This window comes from Phacochoerus africanus, chromosome 11, assembly GCF_016906955.1.
Source record: "Phacochoerus africanus isolate WHEZ1 chromosome 11, ROS_Pafr_v1, whole genome shotgun sequence".
NCBI lineage: Eukaryota > Metazoa > Chordata > Mammalia > Artiodactyla > Suidae > Phacochoerus > Phacochoerus africanus.
The window spans coordinates 20,677,935-20,693,551 of NC_062554.1; the positions used below are offsets into that span (position 1 = coordinate 20,677,935).

The 15,617-nt window shown below is 36.7% G+C and overlaps 1 protein-coding gene across 7 annotated transcripts in view; it reads left to right on the forward strand.

Moving 5' to 3' along the window:
- Window positions 1–15,617, forward strand: part of TMEM135 (transmembrane protein 135) — a 304,239-nt gene that overhangs the window by 274,129 nt on the left and 14,493 nt on the right. For all 7 annotated transcript variants that reach the window (XM_047754420.1, XM_047754421.1, XM_047754422.1 and 4 more), the window contains 3 exons: window positions 8,028–8,069; window positions 11,216–11,362; window positions 13,858–13,927. In XM_047754420.1, coding sequence (XP_047610376.1) covers window positions 8,028–8,069; window positions 11,216–11,362; window positions 13,858–13,927 — 259 coding nt within the window. The remainder of the gene's footprint in view (window positions 1–8,027; window positions 8,070–11,215; window positions 11,363–13,857; window positions 13,928–15,617) is intronic.

The window sequence follows — 15,617 nt, forward strand, 5'->3', positions numbered from 1 at the left end:
CCCCAAATGTCTTTACTTGCTGCTCTTCTGACTTCGGGATTTTGTGTATGAGGTTTCTTAAAGCAGTAACATAATATTATTTTGTTTTCTCATATTGAGTGCCATAAGCAGGCTGAAACTGAACTCTCAGTCTAGTTTATCATTCAAACAATAGTAGACGTAAGCGGAAAAACCTGTTGTGTGTATGTAAGCAATGCAGTGTATTTTAATTGCACATCACAAGTTCTGAGTAGAAAATTGAAACGATTAACCTGTTGGAGGGTACATATGTGATTAGGACACTGAAGCAGTTTTTTTGTTTTTTTTTTTAAGCAAAACTAAAATAAAATCCTTAAATTAGGAGTTCCTATTGTGGCTCAGTGGATTAAGGACCGGACATCTCTGCTAGGGTGTATGATTGATCCCTTGCCTGGTTCAGTGGGTTAAGGATCCAGCATTGCCGCAAGCTGTGGCATAGGTCAGAAATGCAGCTTGGAGCCGTGTTTCTGTGGCTGTGTCGTAGGCCATGGCTGTAGCTCAGAATGGACCCCTGGCCCAGGAACTTCCATATATATGCCACAGGTACGGCCATAAAAAGAAAAAAAAAGTCCTTGAAGTAATTACTTGTCAATTTTTTTCTGCCATTCTCATGATAAACAGGTGTCAATCAAAATCTCTAGTTGTTGATCAAGTTTCAATTACTAGATGATAACTGAATACTAAAATGAGCTTCTGCTGCTTGAAAACAGGTTAGGAAAATTAAATGGAACAAGTGGTTTATACTTTCATGTGGGATTTGAAAAAAACCAAATAAAAAATTTAACTTGAAAAACTATATAAAATTGTATGAATTTTGTTTATAATGAAGACAACAAATTCAAGACATTTAAATAGGCATTCTGTTTTTATTTTTTAACTTTGAAGTTGAATTTTTCAGTTGTTTGCATTTCAAATGTGTTTTAATTTTGAAGATGCAGGAGTTCCCATTGTGGCGCAGTGGTTAATGAATCCGACTAGGAACCACGAGGTTGAGGGTTTGGTCCCTGGCCTTGCTCAGTGGGTTAGGGATCCGGCGTTGCCGTGAGCCATGGTGTAGGTTGCAGACACGGCTCGGATCTCATGGATCTCGCTTTGCTGTGGCTGTGGTGTAGACCGGCAGCTACAGCTCCAATTAGACCCCTAGCCTGGGAAACTCCATATGCCGAGGGAGCGGCCCTAGAAATGACGAAAAGGCAAAAAAAAAAATTAAAAAGTAAAAAAAATTTTGAAGATGCAGCTATTGTCTGTAACTGTTTATAATTAAGTTCATATGTTGTTCTTTTCATACCTCCAAAATGCTTGAACTTTAAGCATTTCCTGTTTTCAATAATTTTATTCACATATTATAATAATGTAAGTTATTTTTGATACTGTTATGACTTCAGTGATTATGATATCAATAGAATAGAACATTGTAAGAATTATCAGTGTGCATAAATCCAATTTGTCTTGTTTTTTGCCAGATTATTAGCATCTTTAATTTTGCTCTTTTATATACAGATGCTCCATGATGTAGAATGGTTCAGCTGATTTTTCAACTTTATGATGGTATCAAAGCAGTGCATATTCAGTGGAAATCATACTTTGAATTTTGATCTCTTCCTAAGCTAGCAGTACTGGTCATGCTACTCCTAGTGATGCTGGCAGCAGCAATGGGCTGCAGCTCCCAGTCAGTCACACAAATCAACTTAAAACTGTTCTGCACCCATACAACCATTCTAATTTAACTTTCAGTATGGTATTCAATAAGTTACATAGATATTCAACGGTTTATTATAAAATGGGCTTTGTGTTAGGTTGTTTTCCCCAACTGTAAGCTTATATGAGCTTTCTGAGCACATTTCAGTTAAGCCAGGCTGAGCTGAGCTATGATGTTTTGGTTGGTTAGGTATATTAAATGCATTTTCAACTTAACTATATTTTCAGTTTAGGATGGGTTTATTGGGACATAATCTCATCATACATGGAGCAAGATTCACACTACTTTTCTCAGATCAAGTAATTTAAGGAGGTAGACGATGAAAAATGTAGGACTGAAATTCGAAGTTCAACTCATAAAGTACAAAATAAAGTAATTAAGCTCTTAGAAAGCACTACTGATAGAGGAAAGTGTGTGTCAGAACTTTTAGTCGATTACTTTCCTTTATCTGACAAACACATATGTAACTTTGCAGGTGCCTTTTTTTTATGTTCAGAGATGATATATAGTTTTTCTTTGCATTATTCAACTTATTGGCAACAGTGTCTTCTGTATACTAGGTGCCTGAGAGATGATTGTTGAGTAAAGTTAGATGATGTAACATTTAGCCAACATGGGCATTTCCTTCTGTCCAATCCAGTGAGTAATAAAAGGACAAAGGAAGGCTGACATTGACACTTAATGAGTGTTCCTTTTTTTGTCGCTGTGGTAACCTAGTCCTCCATGTCATTGTGATCATAGTTTCAGAAAGTTCTGTCTACACCATTTGTTTTAGTTAGCGGTTTTATGCGTTCTAGCAAAACGTTCACAGCAGTATTAATTGGTAAAGTTGACTGGTTGAAGTCCTACTTTCGCTGTCATCGCGTTGCTGAAATAGAGACGAATGACGTTTACAGTGTTTACTCTGTTACTACATGTTCAGGCATTGATGTGTTTTAAACAAACTTTACAAATACTGTATAAATTATATAAATGTATACCTCTAAACATTTTAAATGATACATGAATATAGAAAATAAAAAGTTATATTCTTCCTTTGTGTCTTTTAACCAATCCTACTTCAGTAGGTCGCAACTGTTTGGGGTATATCCTTTTGACTACTTTCTCTAAAATTCAATATGAATATAATAAACAGGATTTTATATCTTGTTAATACTATTTTAGCACTGATGCTTAATATAGCTATAATGTAATCTTATATCATTATTGAGATTACATCTATAGAATTGCTTTTTTTTACTGAACAGTGCTTCTTCTGGGTCTTTCTATAATGTATGTATCTATCCCAGTAGTTTGTTTGGTAACCTTAAAGTTATAAAAGGTTCTCTTTGAACCTTCATAGGAATAAGTTCCACATCTAAGTGTTATAAAGCAATAAACAAATGTAACAATATTATTAGCAGCCAGTAATCTCAAAACAAATTCAAGGTTTTATTTGTATGTTTTATTTATTATTTTGAATTCTTGGTATTGGTTAAGATCATTCATTATTTATAAGTGATTTAGACTAACTCATTTTATTTTCTATCGTTATTTCAAATAACACCAGCACTAAATAAAATGATAATAAGTGATGAACTTTGCGAATTAGAAGCCATTTAATGAGCCAATTATGGAGGCCATTTACTTCCAGGCGTTTTTGTAGTAGGCAATGAAATTGAGTCCTCAAATTAAGTGATTTACTTCAGGTTGGTAGAGTAGTTATGACCAGTATCTATGTCATTTTTCTTTTCTTTTTTGTCTACCTCGTAGCACATTGCGTTCCCAGGCCAAGAATCAGGTCCTTACCCCACTGTGGTGGGGGGGGGCGGCGGGGGAGTGGGGGGGATCAAACCCTAATACTCTAGAGATGCCACCAATCCCACTGCACGACAGCAGGAACTCCTATATCATTTTTCATATCAAGAGCCCTGCCACACAGCATCATGCACTGTTTTAGAAATATTTAAAAGATTTATAAAAGTACATCTTTAATATCCATTATATTTACCAAATAAATGAAAACTGAGCAGACAAAAGTTTTTAGGAGTCAAAATGGTTCTCAGTGGTTTCAGCTTAGGAGAAACCTGACAAAAAAGTAGAACGTTTACATCATCAAATTCTGTTGGTGCCAAATGGTAGAGTTCTCAAAGATTTTATAACTGTACGGAATAAGTACCGGACTATGACCGATCATTAAAAGGCTCATCTCTCAGGGCAACTTAAGGCAATTTAAGATTAGCAATATTTCAGATGCCTATAGATTTGTTTTGAAGGGAAAACATCCAACAATGTGATATGGAAATCACATCAGAGCTGGAAATTCTTCCAAAAATGGTTTCGTAGCGCCATCTGCTGGTTTGATATTGTAATAAAGGTAAAACTAGCTCATGGAAATTAAGAATGAGACAAAAAAAAAATCTGTGGGCACAATTGTTTCTTTTACTATCATTTACATTTCTAATTGAAAAAATTGTCTCTGTGGCTTCCCTCCCACTGACACGGGAGTGTTCACATTTCTGTATACTTTCTTACATATCAAATCTGATTCCAACCTGACCCTCTATAAGTAGTTGTTTATCAGCTAAGTTGTTTGATTTAGTGCTGCACATTCTTTTTCCTTCCTGCCTCTCTTGGCTTCATTTTATATCATACACCGCACAAACCTTGCAAATGTAGAGATTCAGTAACTATGGATTGAGCCATACTAGTTATTTATGCCATTTGCACAGACTGACTTTAATAGGAAGGTCTATGGACACATGAGTTAAATGCATTATTTTTATGCACATTCAAATATAAAAAAGGAGACTTTACATTAGAAAATGATTTTATTGGGAAAAATGAATTTTTATGTTTCTTCTGTAGAAGATTTTATTCTGCATTGTAAGTTTTTGGAGGAATAAAATTACTCAGTCCTTGAAGGTTTTCTCTATAGACACTTCCCTAGATGATTTAAGTACTAGTCCCATGGATTTAAATACTACTTATAAATGAATCAGACCTCTTCTTTTGTCCCAAATCCATTTAGCCAGCTGCTCATTGCTTCCTTAACATTTCCATTTATAAGCTAACATGCATCTCAAACTTAACATGTCTAAAGCAAAACTTTGATTTTCTCCTCAAAACTATTTGTCTTGTTGTCTCCCTCCCTTCAGTAAATGGGTATTTTATTTTTCCATTTGCTCAAACCAAAGATATTTTAATAATTTTCAAATTCTCTCTTGTACCCCATATTCAAACCATCAAGAAAGATACTCCAGCAACTCTGCTTTTTGAAATACATTCTGAATCTTAGCCCTTTTCCCCCACCTCTGCTACTATGATCTAGTTGGGCCACAATCGTATTTCTCCTTCTAACTAACCTCCTTGCTTCTGAGCTCGCCCTCCTTCTAGTCCATTTCCAACCAGCAGCCCCAGTGCTTAAAATTTAAGACAGATCCTCTCACTCCTCTGCTGAGAACCTTCCAAAGTCACTCCCCTGCCCAAGGAACTGTAGACCAATTGCTCCCTTGCTCCTCGCTCCTTCACAGTATTACTGTGACCTCATGTCTTTCTTTCTTTTTTTTTTTTTTTTTTGGTGTGGGATCTCAGTTCCCAGACCAGGGATTAAACCCAGGCCCCAGCAGTGAAAGCAGCCGAGTCCTAGCCACTAGACCACCAGGGAACTCCCAGTGACCTCATTTCCTGCCACTGCTTCCTTCTCCTCTTCTGCTCCTGCTGCAGCAATCCACTCTCTGTTCTCCTTACATGCCGTGCAGGCTCCTTATCAAGGGCTTTGTATTTGCTCTTCCTTCAACTGAAATGCCTTTCCCTCAGTTCAGAAAGGTTTCTGATCAAATTACCAAATTCACCTTCTCAGAGAGGCCCTTTCTGATCACACTATGTTTTTGGGTTTTTTTTTTACCGGCCAACCCCATCGCTTGTTTCTCCCCTTATCCTGCCTTGCTTCTTGCCATAGAAGTTACCACCACATGACATACTTACTTGTAAAAAATCCTGTCTCCCCAACTCTACCCGTCAGTGTATGAAAGCAGAAATTCTGTATTGTCCACTGTTGCATCCTTAGAACCTAAACCAGTGCTTGTACATAGTAGGCACTCAGTCAATATTTGTTGAATAAATCAGAGAGCTTTAATACGTGAATGGAGAATGTGATTTGATTTACATTATAATAACTGAATCCATCAAATAGCAAGGGACCTTTAATGGGATCTGTTTTGTAGAAATCTTTTTGTTTATATCATACTTTTTACATTGAACACAGATTACAATAGTGTTTCCCGGTTAGGTTAGGGTTCCCACAACACTCTTGGTGTCAAAATGCAGGGCAGTATTACTATTTTAAAGATTCTTTTTATGGAAATAATTACTTTTTTGTCCTTTTGACATAGACATCTGACCCTCAATTACATTAACAGACCTTATACACATGAATGGCAAGAAGAATAGCCCCTTTTGAATCCATGCTAAGACTTTATCAATATGAAGTGCTTCCCACAGAGTTCTGCTGAAAGAACCAAACTTCCATCATAATGAAATTGCAAATTCATTTGTAGATGCCCTTTTATATTTGAAAGCTACTTTTTGATGTTTGGTCTGCAATTAGATTTATTGTTTAAGGTCACAAATATGCAATCCTGACTAGACCAAGTTGTCAGAATCCTTTATCTATTCAGCATTGCACAAAGATAAATGGCTATCTTTTAACAATAACATACCAAACCAAAATTTGTTCCCAGTTGTACATAATCTTTTAATTAATCGGCTGTTTTCTGTTTTCCAGTCAGTAGACTCCCAGCCTACACCCCCTCCCCACCCCACCTATCTAGAAATTACCCAATTATGGGTTTTAAATTACTGAGAAACACTTGTTTTTTTCAGACGGAAAAAGATAAGTTTAAGAATTTTAGTGCTGTAATTTTCCCATGCACATTTTTAGCTTAACGTATGAATTATTTTGCCTTTGCCCTCATTCTGTGCAGGACAGATAATTGTGTAGTATGTTAGTTAAATTCTCTGGTTACATTCCCACTGCTAACACGACCACAAAGTAGATTATGTTGCTTAATTGAAACGAATTCTTAAGTGCTTTAAGACACCTTGGTGCACATGGATTAAATTTTTTCCTGAGATTCTATATGTCCTCTAATAAAAATATATACTTAAATGTTTTAAGATAGATTTCTAACATTTTTGTGCATTTCCTTTGTGACCTTTCATATAAAAGACATACAAAAAGAATTGCCAGGCTGGATTTAAAACTGTGCTTTTTATTAAGAATGCCCAGTGTCTAATATTAATATGTTAGGGCATCATTATATCACCAGTCTTATAGTTTCTGCAAGGAATTTTAATGCTGGATACACAAAGATGCTTTGGTAACTTGATCATACCTCTAGAGCAAACTGTTAAGTGTTAAGCAAACTCATTAAGTATCGTAATGACCCCCATTTAAAAATCTTGTTTAAATCCTTTTTGCAGATAATGTACCATTTTTTTTCCAAGGCGGTATAAGAGAAAACTATGACTTTTAAGTCAGATGGACACACACACACACCCCGAATTCGAGGGAAGGAATTTATTTCGTGACCTCTGGGAAGTTGCTCCATTTTAGGGGCCTGTGCACACTATGGAATAGAGAAACATCTATTCATAGCATTGTGATATAATTGAATGAGACAACACATATTAAAGAGCTGCAGACAATGCCCAGCATTAGTAAGCACTCGGTAAATATTATTTGGAATCCTCTCTCACCCTCCCCCATTTCCTCATGCTACATACATTATCTGTTCTGATTGGGCTTACTCAGAAGTTAAAACTGTTGAACTAAACTTGAAGCCTTTTTTTGTGCCTGCCAACTCTACATTGCTCTGCATTCACTGAATTAATAAGTAGGGAGAAGTCAGGACCTTGAATTGACCTATACATAATACCCAGCAGGTGTATGTGGCCTTTTTCTTCCCAACAAATTGCTCCCCTAGGGATTGAATGGAATGAAGAATACTCCACTCCCAGCCTTCATTTTAAGTCCACATGGATCCCTTAGAAGATTAACTTTAAATCTCTCTTCAACCTGCAAATCTGAGAATGGAGCCTTACATTATGTTAATATGACACAGGAAAGCATTATCATTTTAATCATTCTGTGTAGGATGGCTTGTTTCATTGTTTGTTGTTTGACCATTTGTACTGCTCAGATCATTGTCCTCAAAGACTTTCACCTTTAAAAAAAATCATTTTCTGGAAAAATTTTAGTAGCTATTTAATATACTACTTTATACCTCAAAATAAATTATTTTATAATTGTAAATTTTTATTGTTTTAGGTGCAAAGATGGTTTGAAAGGATTTACATTCTCTGCACTTAGGTAAGTAGCATATTTTATTTATCTTCATGTTAGGAGAATTTACAAGTTAACTTTTTTCAAGTACTATCATTATACATAATAATAAATATTTGATTCCACTTTTAAGCTGAAAATAATTTTAAAAGTCACAAAAGTGGCTTTGTAGACATTTCATGATCAGAGTAACCTGTTAATTTTTCCTCCTAAAAGTGAAGTCAACCACTATTTGGGGGGCCTTTTGTATGCCTTATATCCCGGGGTATAAAGAAGAATTACAAGAACTGTCTGTTCAAGGAACTTGGAAAGACAAAGTTACACGTGAACGATTACTGGAAAACTCAGTACTTAATTGTGCGGTAGCAGATTAGTGGCTCCATTAGCTGACTCATGCTGATTGTCAAACACATTTCGGTTCTAAGCTTCACTAGAGTCACTGGAGTCTTCACCTCATTACCCATCTCTTACCACAGTTCTTGGCCCATGGTTGACAATGTAGAGATGCTGGTTAGCATTAGCATTGTATTTTATAGTTCACCAAGCATTTTCACATACATTGGAAACCAAATTTCATTGAAGAGAATATTTTTGGTTATGGAAATTCTCGTAACAGCGGTAATTTCTTCATGTCAGATTTTTTATTAAAAGACCATGAAATTTATTAAAAAATAACTTTTGGTTGTTGTTGTTGCATTGGCTACAAAGAATCCTGTGTTAAAAGGGAAAGTTGGTAACAAAAAGTTGATTTTCCTAGAGAGAAAACTTGGCCTTTGTTCCTGTATCTTTCTGTTTAGACCCGCAGAGTCCTTGCAAAAACTCAAAATGTGTCAGATATTTGTGTGTGTTTTCTTCAAACCCACTTATAACTACCGGCCGATTTGGACTATTTGCACTTAACATTTTCTCTGTGTTATAGGGAAATATTCTGGGGAAAAATGGCTATTAAGTCTTGCTAATTCTGTAAAGTAATAGTGGAAGTTATGAGACTAGAAAGAGTCCAGGACAGAATCATGGAAGAAGAGCCAGTGCATGAGTTGAAGGTAGACTAAGCCTGAATCACTATAGTTTAAAACCTAGTACTGCATGAAGCTTGGTGACTAACAACCCAGGCATTAGAGTCAGACAGTTCTGAGTTCAAATAATTACAGATATTTTTGACTATGGACAGGATGCTTTTTCATGCTCACTCTCATTGAATTTTGGTACCTACTTCATAGTGTTGCTGTGAGGGTTAAATGATTTAATATTTCTAAAAGGCTCAGTACTGTACCTGTCATGTAATAAATGCTCAGAAAATGCTAGCTATCACTATATTTATTTGATATGTATTAACTAAATATTAACCATGTGCCAGACACAATGCTAGACCCTGGGATATAGTAGCAAAGAAGGTACTCAGAGAGCCTACAGTTTAGTGGGGAAGGGAAACTACTAAAATGGTCCTCCCAGTCCTGGGGGCTCCCCGGGCTATGAGAGTACAAAGGAAGGACCGGCTCACTCCCTCCAGCCTGTGGCAGGGGCCTCTTCCCTAAGGAAGTGAGGTTAATCTGAATGGCCCATCCTGGTCAACGCAACAATGTTAGGAAAGGTATGACAGATACTATTGTATCTCTTCAAGCATAGTTTTGTCTTGTTTATAAAGAGCAGTCCCACAGATCTTAAACTCTCTATTCACACCCCCAATTAAGAACCACATTCTTTGGGACTAGCAGTTGCCGAGGAGGCACAGCTGCCATCTGGTGACAGTTTCATTGCCCACCCCTTACAATTTGATAAACTAAATGTTTTACCAAGTTTGCCCAAACGAGATAGGTTGTACTTGTTGATAGTAACAACCCTTCTTTCTCTCTTTTATAAGTATTTAAATTTTCTTATTCTGTTTGGCATAGTCCTCATAGTTCAAAGTGCATTATGGTTGATCTCCCATCTTAGCTATATTTTGTGGTATTTTCTGAAGGTTTAGCAGGTAGAGTAGCCTAAGGAAAGCTTAGATATTCTTTATAAGAACAATCACTCTTACAGTAAAGGTGCAAAAAAATGAAGTTCAGTAAAGGATACAGATTGATAATAATAGTGATATTTTCTTGGAAAATTACAGTCCAGTTCCAGTGAGACAGGAATGCTATTTTCTCCTGGATATGAGAGTTTCTGAAGAGGAATAAGTAGGTTAAAATAAAATCAGACTTAAGATTTTCTAAGGAAATAATGTGAGGAAGACACACAGAATCTGGACCATTTCCGATTCTCATTCTTTGGGTCCCCCTATTTCTCGTGTGTATATAGATGACTTTCTACTACTCTGACGTGGTTTTATGACTCAAAGTGACTTAGAGATAAATTTAGAGTGGGAGTTCCCGGTCATGGCTCAGCAGAAGCAAATCTGACTAGCATCCATGAAGATGCAGGTGCGATCCCTGGCCTTGCTCAGCGGGTTAAGGATCTGGCATTGCCATGAGCTGAGGTGGAGGTTGCAGATGCGGTTTGGATCTGGCGTGGCTGTGTCTGTGGCCAGCAGCTGCAGCTACAATTTGACCTCTATCCTGGGAACCTCCATATGCTCAGGGGCAGCCATAAAAAAAAAAAAAATTGAGTAAAAAAAATGAGAAATGCATTCAATTTTCAATATTAGTAAATTTTAGAGAAAAAATAGAATTTTTGTCTCTAACTAGTAGAGCCAAGTTACCAGTTCATTTACTTTTTTGTTTGAAAAAACTTTAAGGTGCGTAATACCTTTAAAAAGTGGTGACTGAAGTTAAAATGGTGCCTTATCAAAGGGCTACGCTGCATTTTATTTGGTTAATTTCATTTTAAGTTTTCTGTATTTTTAAACAAATGACTTAGCATTTTTCTGAATGTTCAGATTTCAAAAACCTATATTTTACTTATTTTTCCACATTCAAATTTTACTTTTTTTTCAGATTTTTTTTTTCGTATTTAGATTATCACAGAATATTGGACCAAGGTCCCTGTGCTCTATATAGTAATTCCCCATTGCAAAAGCCTATTTTTTAAAAAGATGATTAGATTTGATATAAATTGTGGAAAATATTATTTCAAATGATAAGGTGCTGTCCAGAGTGTATTTATATATAAACAAAATCAGTTTATTTTCTCATTGATTTTTTTTTTTTTAAGGTGAAAAATGCCTCTCATTGTGCTCTTTTCTTTAGGTTCATTGTAGGGAAGGAAGAAATTCCCACACATTCTTATTCACCAGAGGCGGCATATGCAAGAGTGGAACAAAAGACTGAGAAACATGAGGAAAAACTGAGAAGAATGAATATAATTGCTCTAGTCAGGAAGCTGGTGGATTCAATGTGAGTCTTTATCTTGATATTTTAGCACATTTTGTCACTGTTTGATATGATATTTATTCATACCATGTCAAGGTATTTTTGTTTACTTTTCAAATAATGAAAAAAATTTTTTATAAGAAACATGCCTAGAGTTTTATAAAAAGGCACATGATGGCAAGTGAATATTATTTATTTCTGGCAGGACTGTAGACTGTTATATGCCTTTAAAATAGATTTACATGAAAACAAAATACTTTTCTATTTCAAACTACACAGAGTTGCAGGGGGGCAAGAATAAGGAACTTCGGGAGACAGATTAATATATGCAAGTCGAATATGCCAAGTGCAAAGGAGAAAGAAAAGTTCTGAGAGAGATTCAAGAAGCTATAGGAATAATAAGCAAACTTTAAGTAAAGAATATTTTGCAAGATGGAAATGTTTAGGGCTTTGGAAATAAAATAAGAAATTTTTATTTGTATATTACATGAAGACATCTGTCTATGTTTTATACAAGTAAGTATTCATTTGTATTTCACATATTTAATATATTTCAGAAAATAAATTTAATGGTTTCAATTAGACTATCAGCCAGTAAAAATAATCTCATGATATTTTAGAGAGTATAGAATGAGGAGGCAATGTACAAAATCAGGGGGTCAGTTAGAGGAAGCTGAGCCCTTTAGGAAATATGAAGACTTAGGTTTGACTCTCATTTTGCCCCGCCCGCCCAGTTTTGTGTCTCTGAACAAGTGATTTAACCACTCTGCATCCCAAAGTCCTCGTTGGTTAACTGGGGCTAATAATTGCTATTAAAGGAGTGTTGTGTGCATTTAATGAAATAACGTAGGAGCTGCCTCACATATATGATCACCTACTAGGTGCCCCAAATTTTATACTAAATTTAAAGACTTTGTCTTCATTTTGGCATACACCATAGACAAAAGTAAAAAGAAAGAAAGGGATAGTAGAAGGCAGGAGTAATTGTGGTAGGGAACTTACGAAACCAGTTCAAATTATGCATTACCTTAGTGGAGAAAAGGGAGAGGGGATCCTGTTCATGGGACTCCTGTCAACAGGAATCACAGGGGAATGCAGAGAATGTGTGATGTGGGTGACAAGCCTTGGGTCTCCTGGCAGAACTTGTCAGAGTAGCCTCAGTGAGTCCGAGTCCGCTGGTGTGAAAGCAGGTGCAGCACAATACAGAAGCAGGGCAGATAATGTAGGAGGTGGGCAGTCCAGCACTTGGGAAGCCGTTTCAGTGAAAGACTAGGAAGGATTAAATGACAGCATAGTTGATAATCAGAATTTAACTTCACTAGCAAAGAGAGTTCACCGATTTCTCTGTAGTTCTGGTAGCAATGGCTGAGAAACACCTTTGAAGAGGACACTTAGAAGCATGAAGAGTGATGGTTTGCATAAGCCAGCCCTTCTCTGATTTACCTCTTTTCAGGCCCCTAGCTTTAATCACTCCGACAACCTCCCATGACTAGATATGTCCTATCATTCTAACGATGTCAGGGCGCAGGTCAGAATGAACTGTTGCGGTCACCCTTGACTAGGAAAGGCTGCCTGTATGCTCCAGCTGCAGTGTGGAATTGGATTTCCGAGAAGGTCTTGATAATCATCAATTTGCAAATGGAATTAGAGAGATGTGGAGCCAGAATATCACTCTACAAGTTATTGCTGCAAACAGGAAAGAGTTAATGTGTTCCAACCAGGAAGATAATTAATTAACTGTGGTCTGAACGAATTTGAAAGACTGCTTACTTTGGAACATGAACTCTTCGGAGAGAAAGGGGGAAAGCTAAACCCACAGTGGATATTCTACTTGCTTTTTTATGCCGGGAGTGAATGAATGGTCCCAAAGTTGACCTACCAAGTAATTAAACTAAGTGTGTCTTGAACAGGAGTCCTCCCAGAAGAAAGGTTTACTAAGCACCAGTTTACAGTTAAATCACAAATAACCTACTTTTGATTTCTCACATGATCTCTTTCTACATTTATTTTAAAAACCAAGTTTTAAATTCTAATACTGTATCATGTGTCTTTCCCAGATGTTTTCTCTCAAATATAATTAAGTATAAATTCCTGTAATCTGAGCGCATTTTCGTTATGATTTTTGTTCAAGTACTGACTTCATGGATGATTTATGACCGTTATATGCGACAATAAGCGATTTAAAGCTTCCAAAAGATTTGGCAGAGTATAAAGATAACATATACATATTTTTCATATTTAGTCACAAATATTTATCAATACAGTTTTTCTGTTTCAGTCAAGTATTTTGATTGCAGTCACGTATTTCACACAGTATGTCAAATGCTGAGCAGCAAAGGAAAATCTGTTATCCTTGCTTCCGGATGTCCAAAGAAATCAGAAATACACACACTTAGAATTGAGTTGATAATGTTTTCTTCTTTTTTGGTTAGAACATTTTAAAAAGATCAACACACACACAAACACGTATATATGCGTGCATGCACATATTTTAATTAGTTTTTTTGGATTAATTTCAGATGTAAGCATGGACCAAGGCATAGGTGTTGCAAACACTATGAGGATAATTGCATCTCTTATTGCATTAAAGTAAGTATATAGAATCTACTTTAATAACCACAGGGAATGTGTATAGAACTTATTTATTAAAACATAATTTCAAGGTAAGTGGAAAAGTTGACCCTAATTGCCATTATTCTTTGCATTTAACTTGAAGAATAGACATTTGTGAGAAGTAGGTAACAATTTAACTTTTAGTATTCACTTAGATCCTTTGTTAGATAGTCTTAAAATCAGCTTATTTAATTAGTGTAAAACTTACAAAGTAGAAGAGAAGGTGAAGCAGCAACAATAAAAAAGAGAGAAAAATTTGTGCTTTGCACAAATACATCTTCAATCAGGACCCCTGGACTGTGCTGTGTGCTAGCTGGTCAGCAGTCACACACTGTATATACACTGCACAATCTGGGCCAGCGGCATTTGGTTTGGGACTTGAAACGCTGTTACATTTTTTAAGGCATGGTGGTAACTGGAGCAGGTCCACAGTTGTTCTACATTAAGAAAGTTAGTTCTGCCCACTGGCATAAATTCCCCACTTCCTAATATATTAGTGTACCAGTGCGGTGCTCCCCACCCATCCCCCCGCCCTGTGCCCACCCCCGACCCCCCACCCCACCCACTCCTGGTAGGAAGTGACTTTCATTGCTGTTAGTCTGACACAGGTGGCCACATCTGCTGCAAGTTCTTTAGTTTTGGATAATGCTCCACCAATCTTGATGCTTTAGAAAATTTATGTTCTTTCTTACAACATCTGATCTCCACCTAATTGATGGTGGGAAGAGCAGAGCTGTACGGCACCCCAAAGACAGACTCCTGACAGTCACTCTTAAAGGGAGGAACTGTACCCACATTAGTGCCTGTGAATGTGACTGCCTGGGGCCCAGAGCTGATGGTGACACTCACCCAAGCCAGACTTACCCTTAAAGTCCTTTAAGACAGGGCCAGGGGTAAAAGCAGTAGAGTATTTTTTTCAGTTGTGCAGTGGTTTCTGATAACTCTCCTTCCAAATCTGATTTCCTGCCCCATTTTGAAGTGGCACAAAAGGGGGTGGGGATGTTACTGGCAGCCTCAGAGTCTGCCAGCTTGAAGAGTTATTCTTCTCTCCAACTGGACAAAATTCTAGTTCATGGGGAGACTTCAGGGAGCAGAACTAAGAAAAGTATGCTAACTAAATCAGAGGGCTTTGAGAAATTTGGGGGAGAGGGGAGGTCATATTTTTAAAGAGTGTATAAGAGAGTAAGAATTACTAAACAATGAAAAAATGTAGTCATTCCTTCAAATGTGTACCAGTACTATAAATTTGCTAATTTATGTACCAATTATAATACTATGTCCATGAATGTAAAATTATTTGGAGACCTTTGGGTGAGAACTTTATGCCACAAATAGAGTAAAATATATTTTGACAGTGTACCTGATTATTCCATGGACTCAGTCACACCTCTTGTTAAATCATATCCCTGGGAGTTCCCTGGGAACCTAGTGGTGAGGATTCAGTGCTTTTAGCCTTGCAGCCCAGGTTCCATCTGAGAACTGAGATCAAACATTAAGCTGTTGCATGCAGTGGCCAAAAAAAAACAACAACAAAAAAACCCCATATCTCTGAGTCAATATTCAGATGAATTACATTCCCTTCAACTCACTATACACCATTCACACTAACTTTTTGTTAGTACCCGCCAGTCTCTTTTTTGGCATTGTACTTTTTGTGCAAGCTATC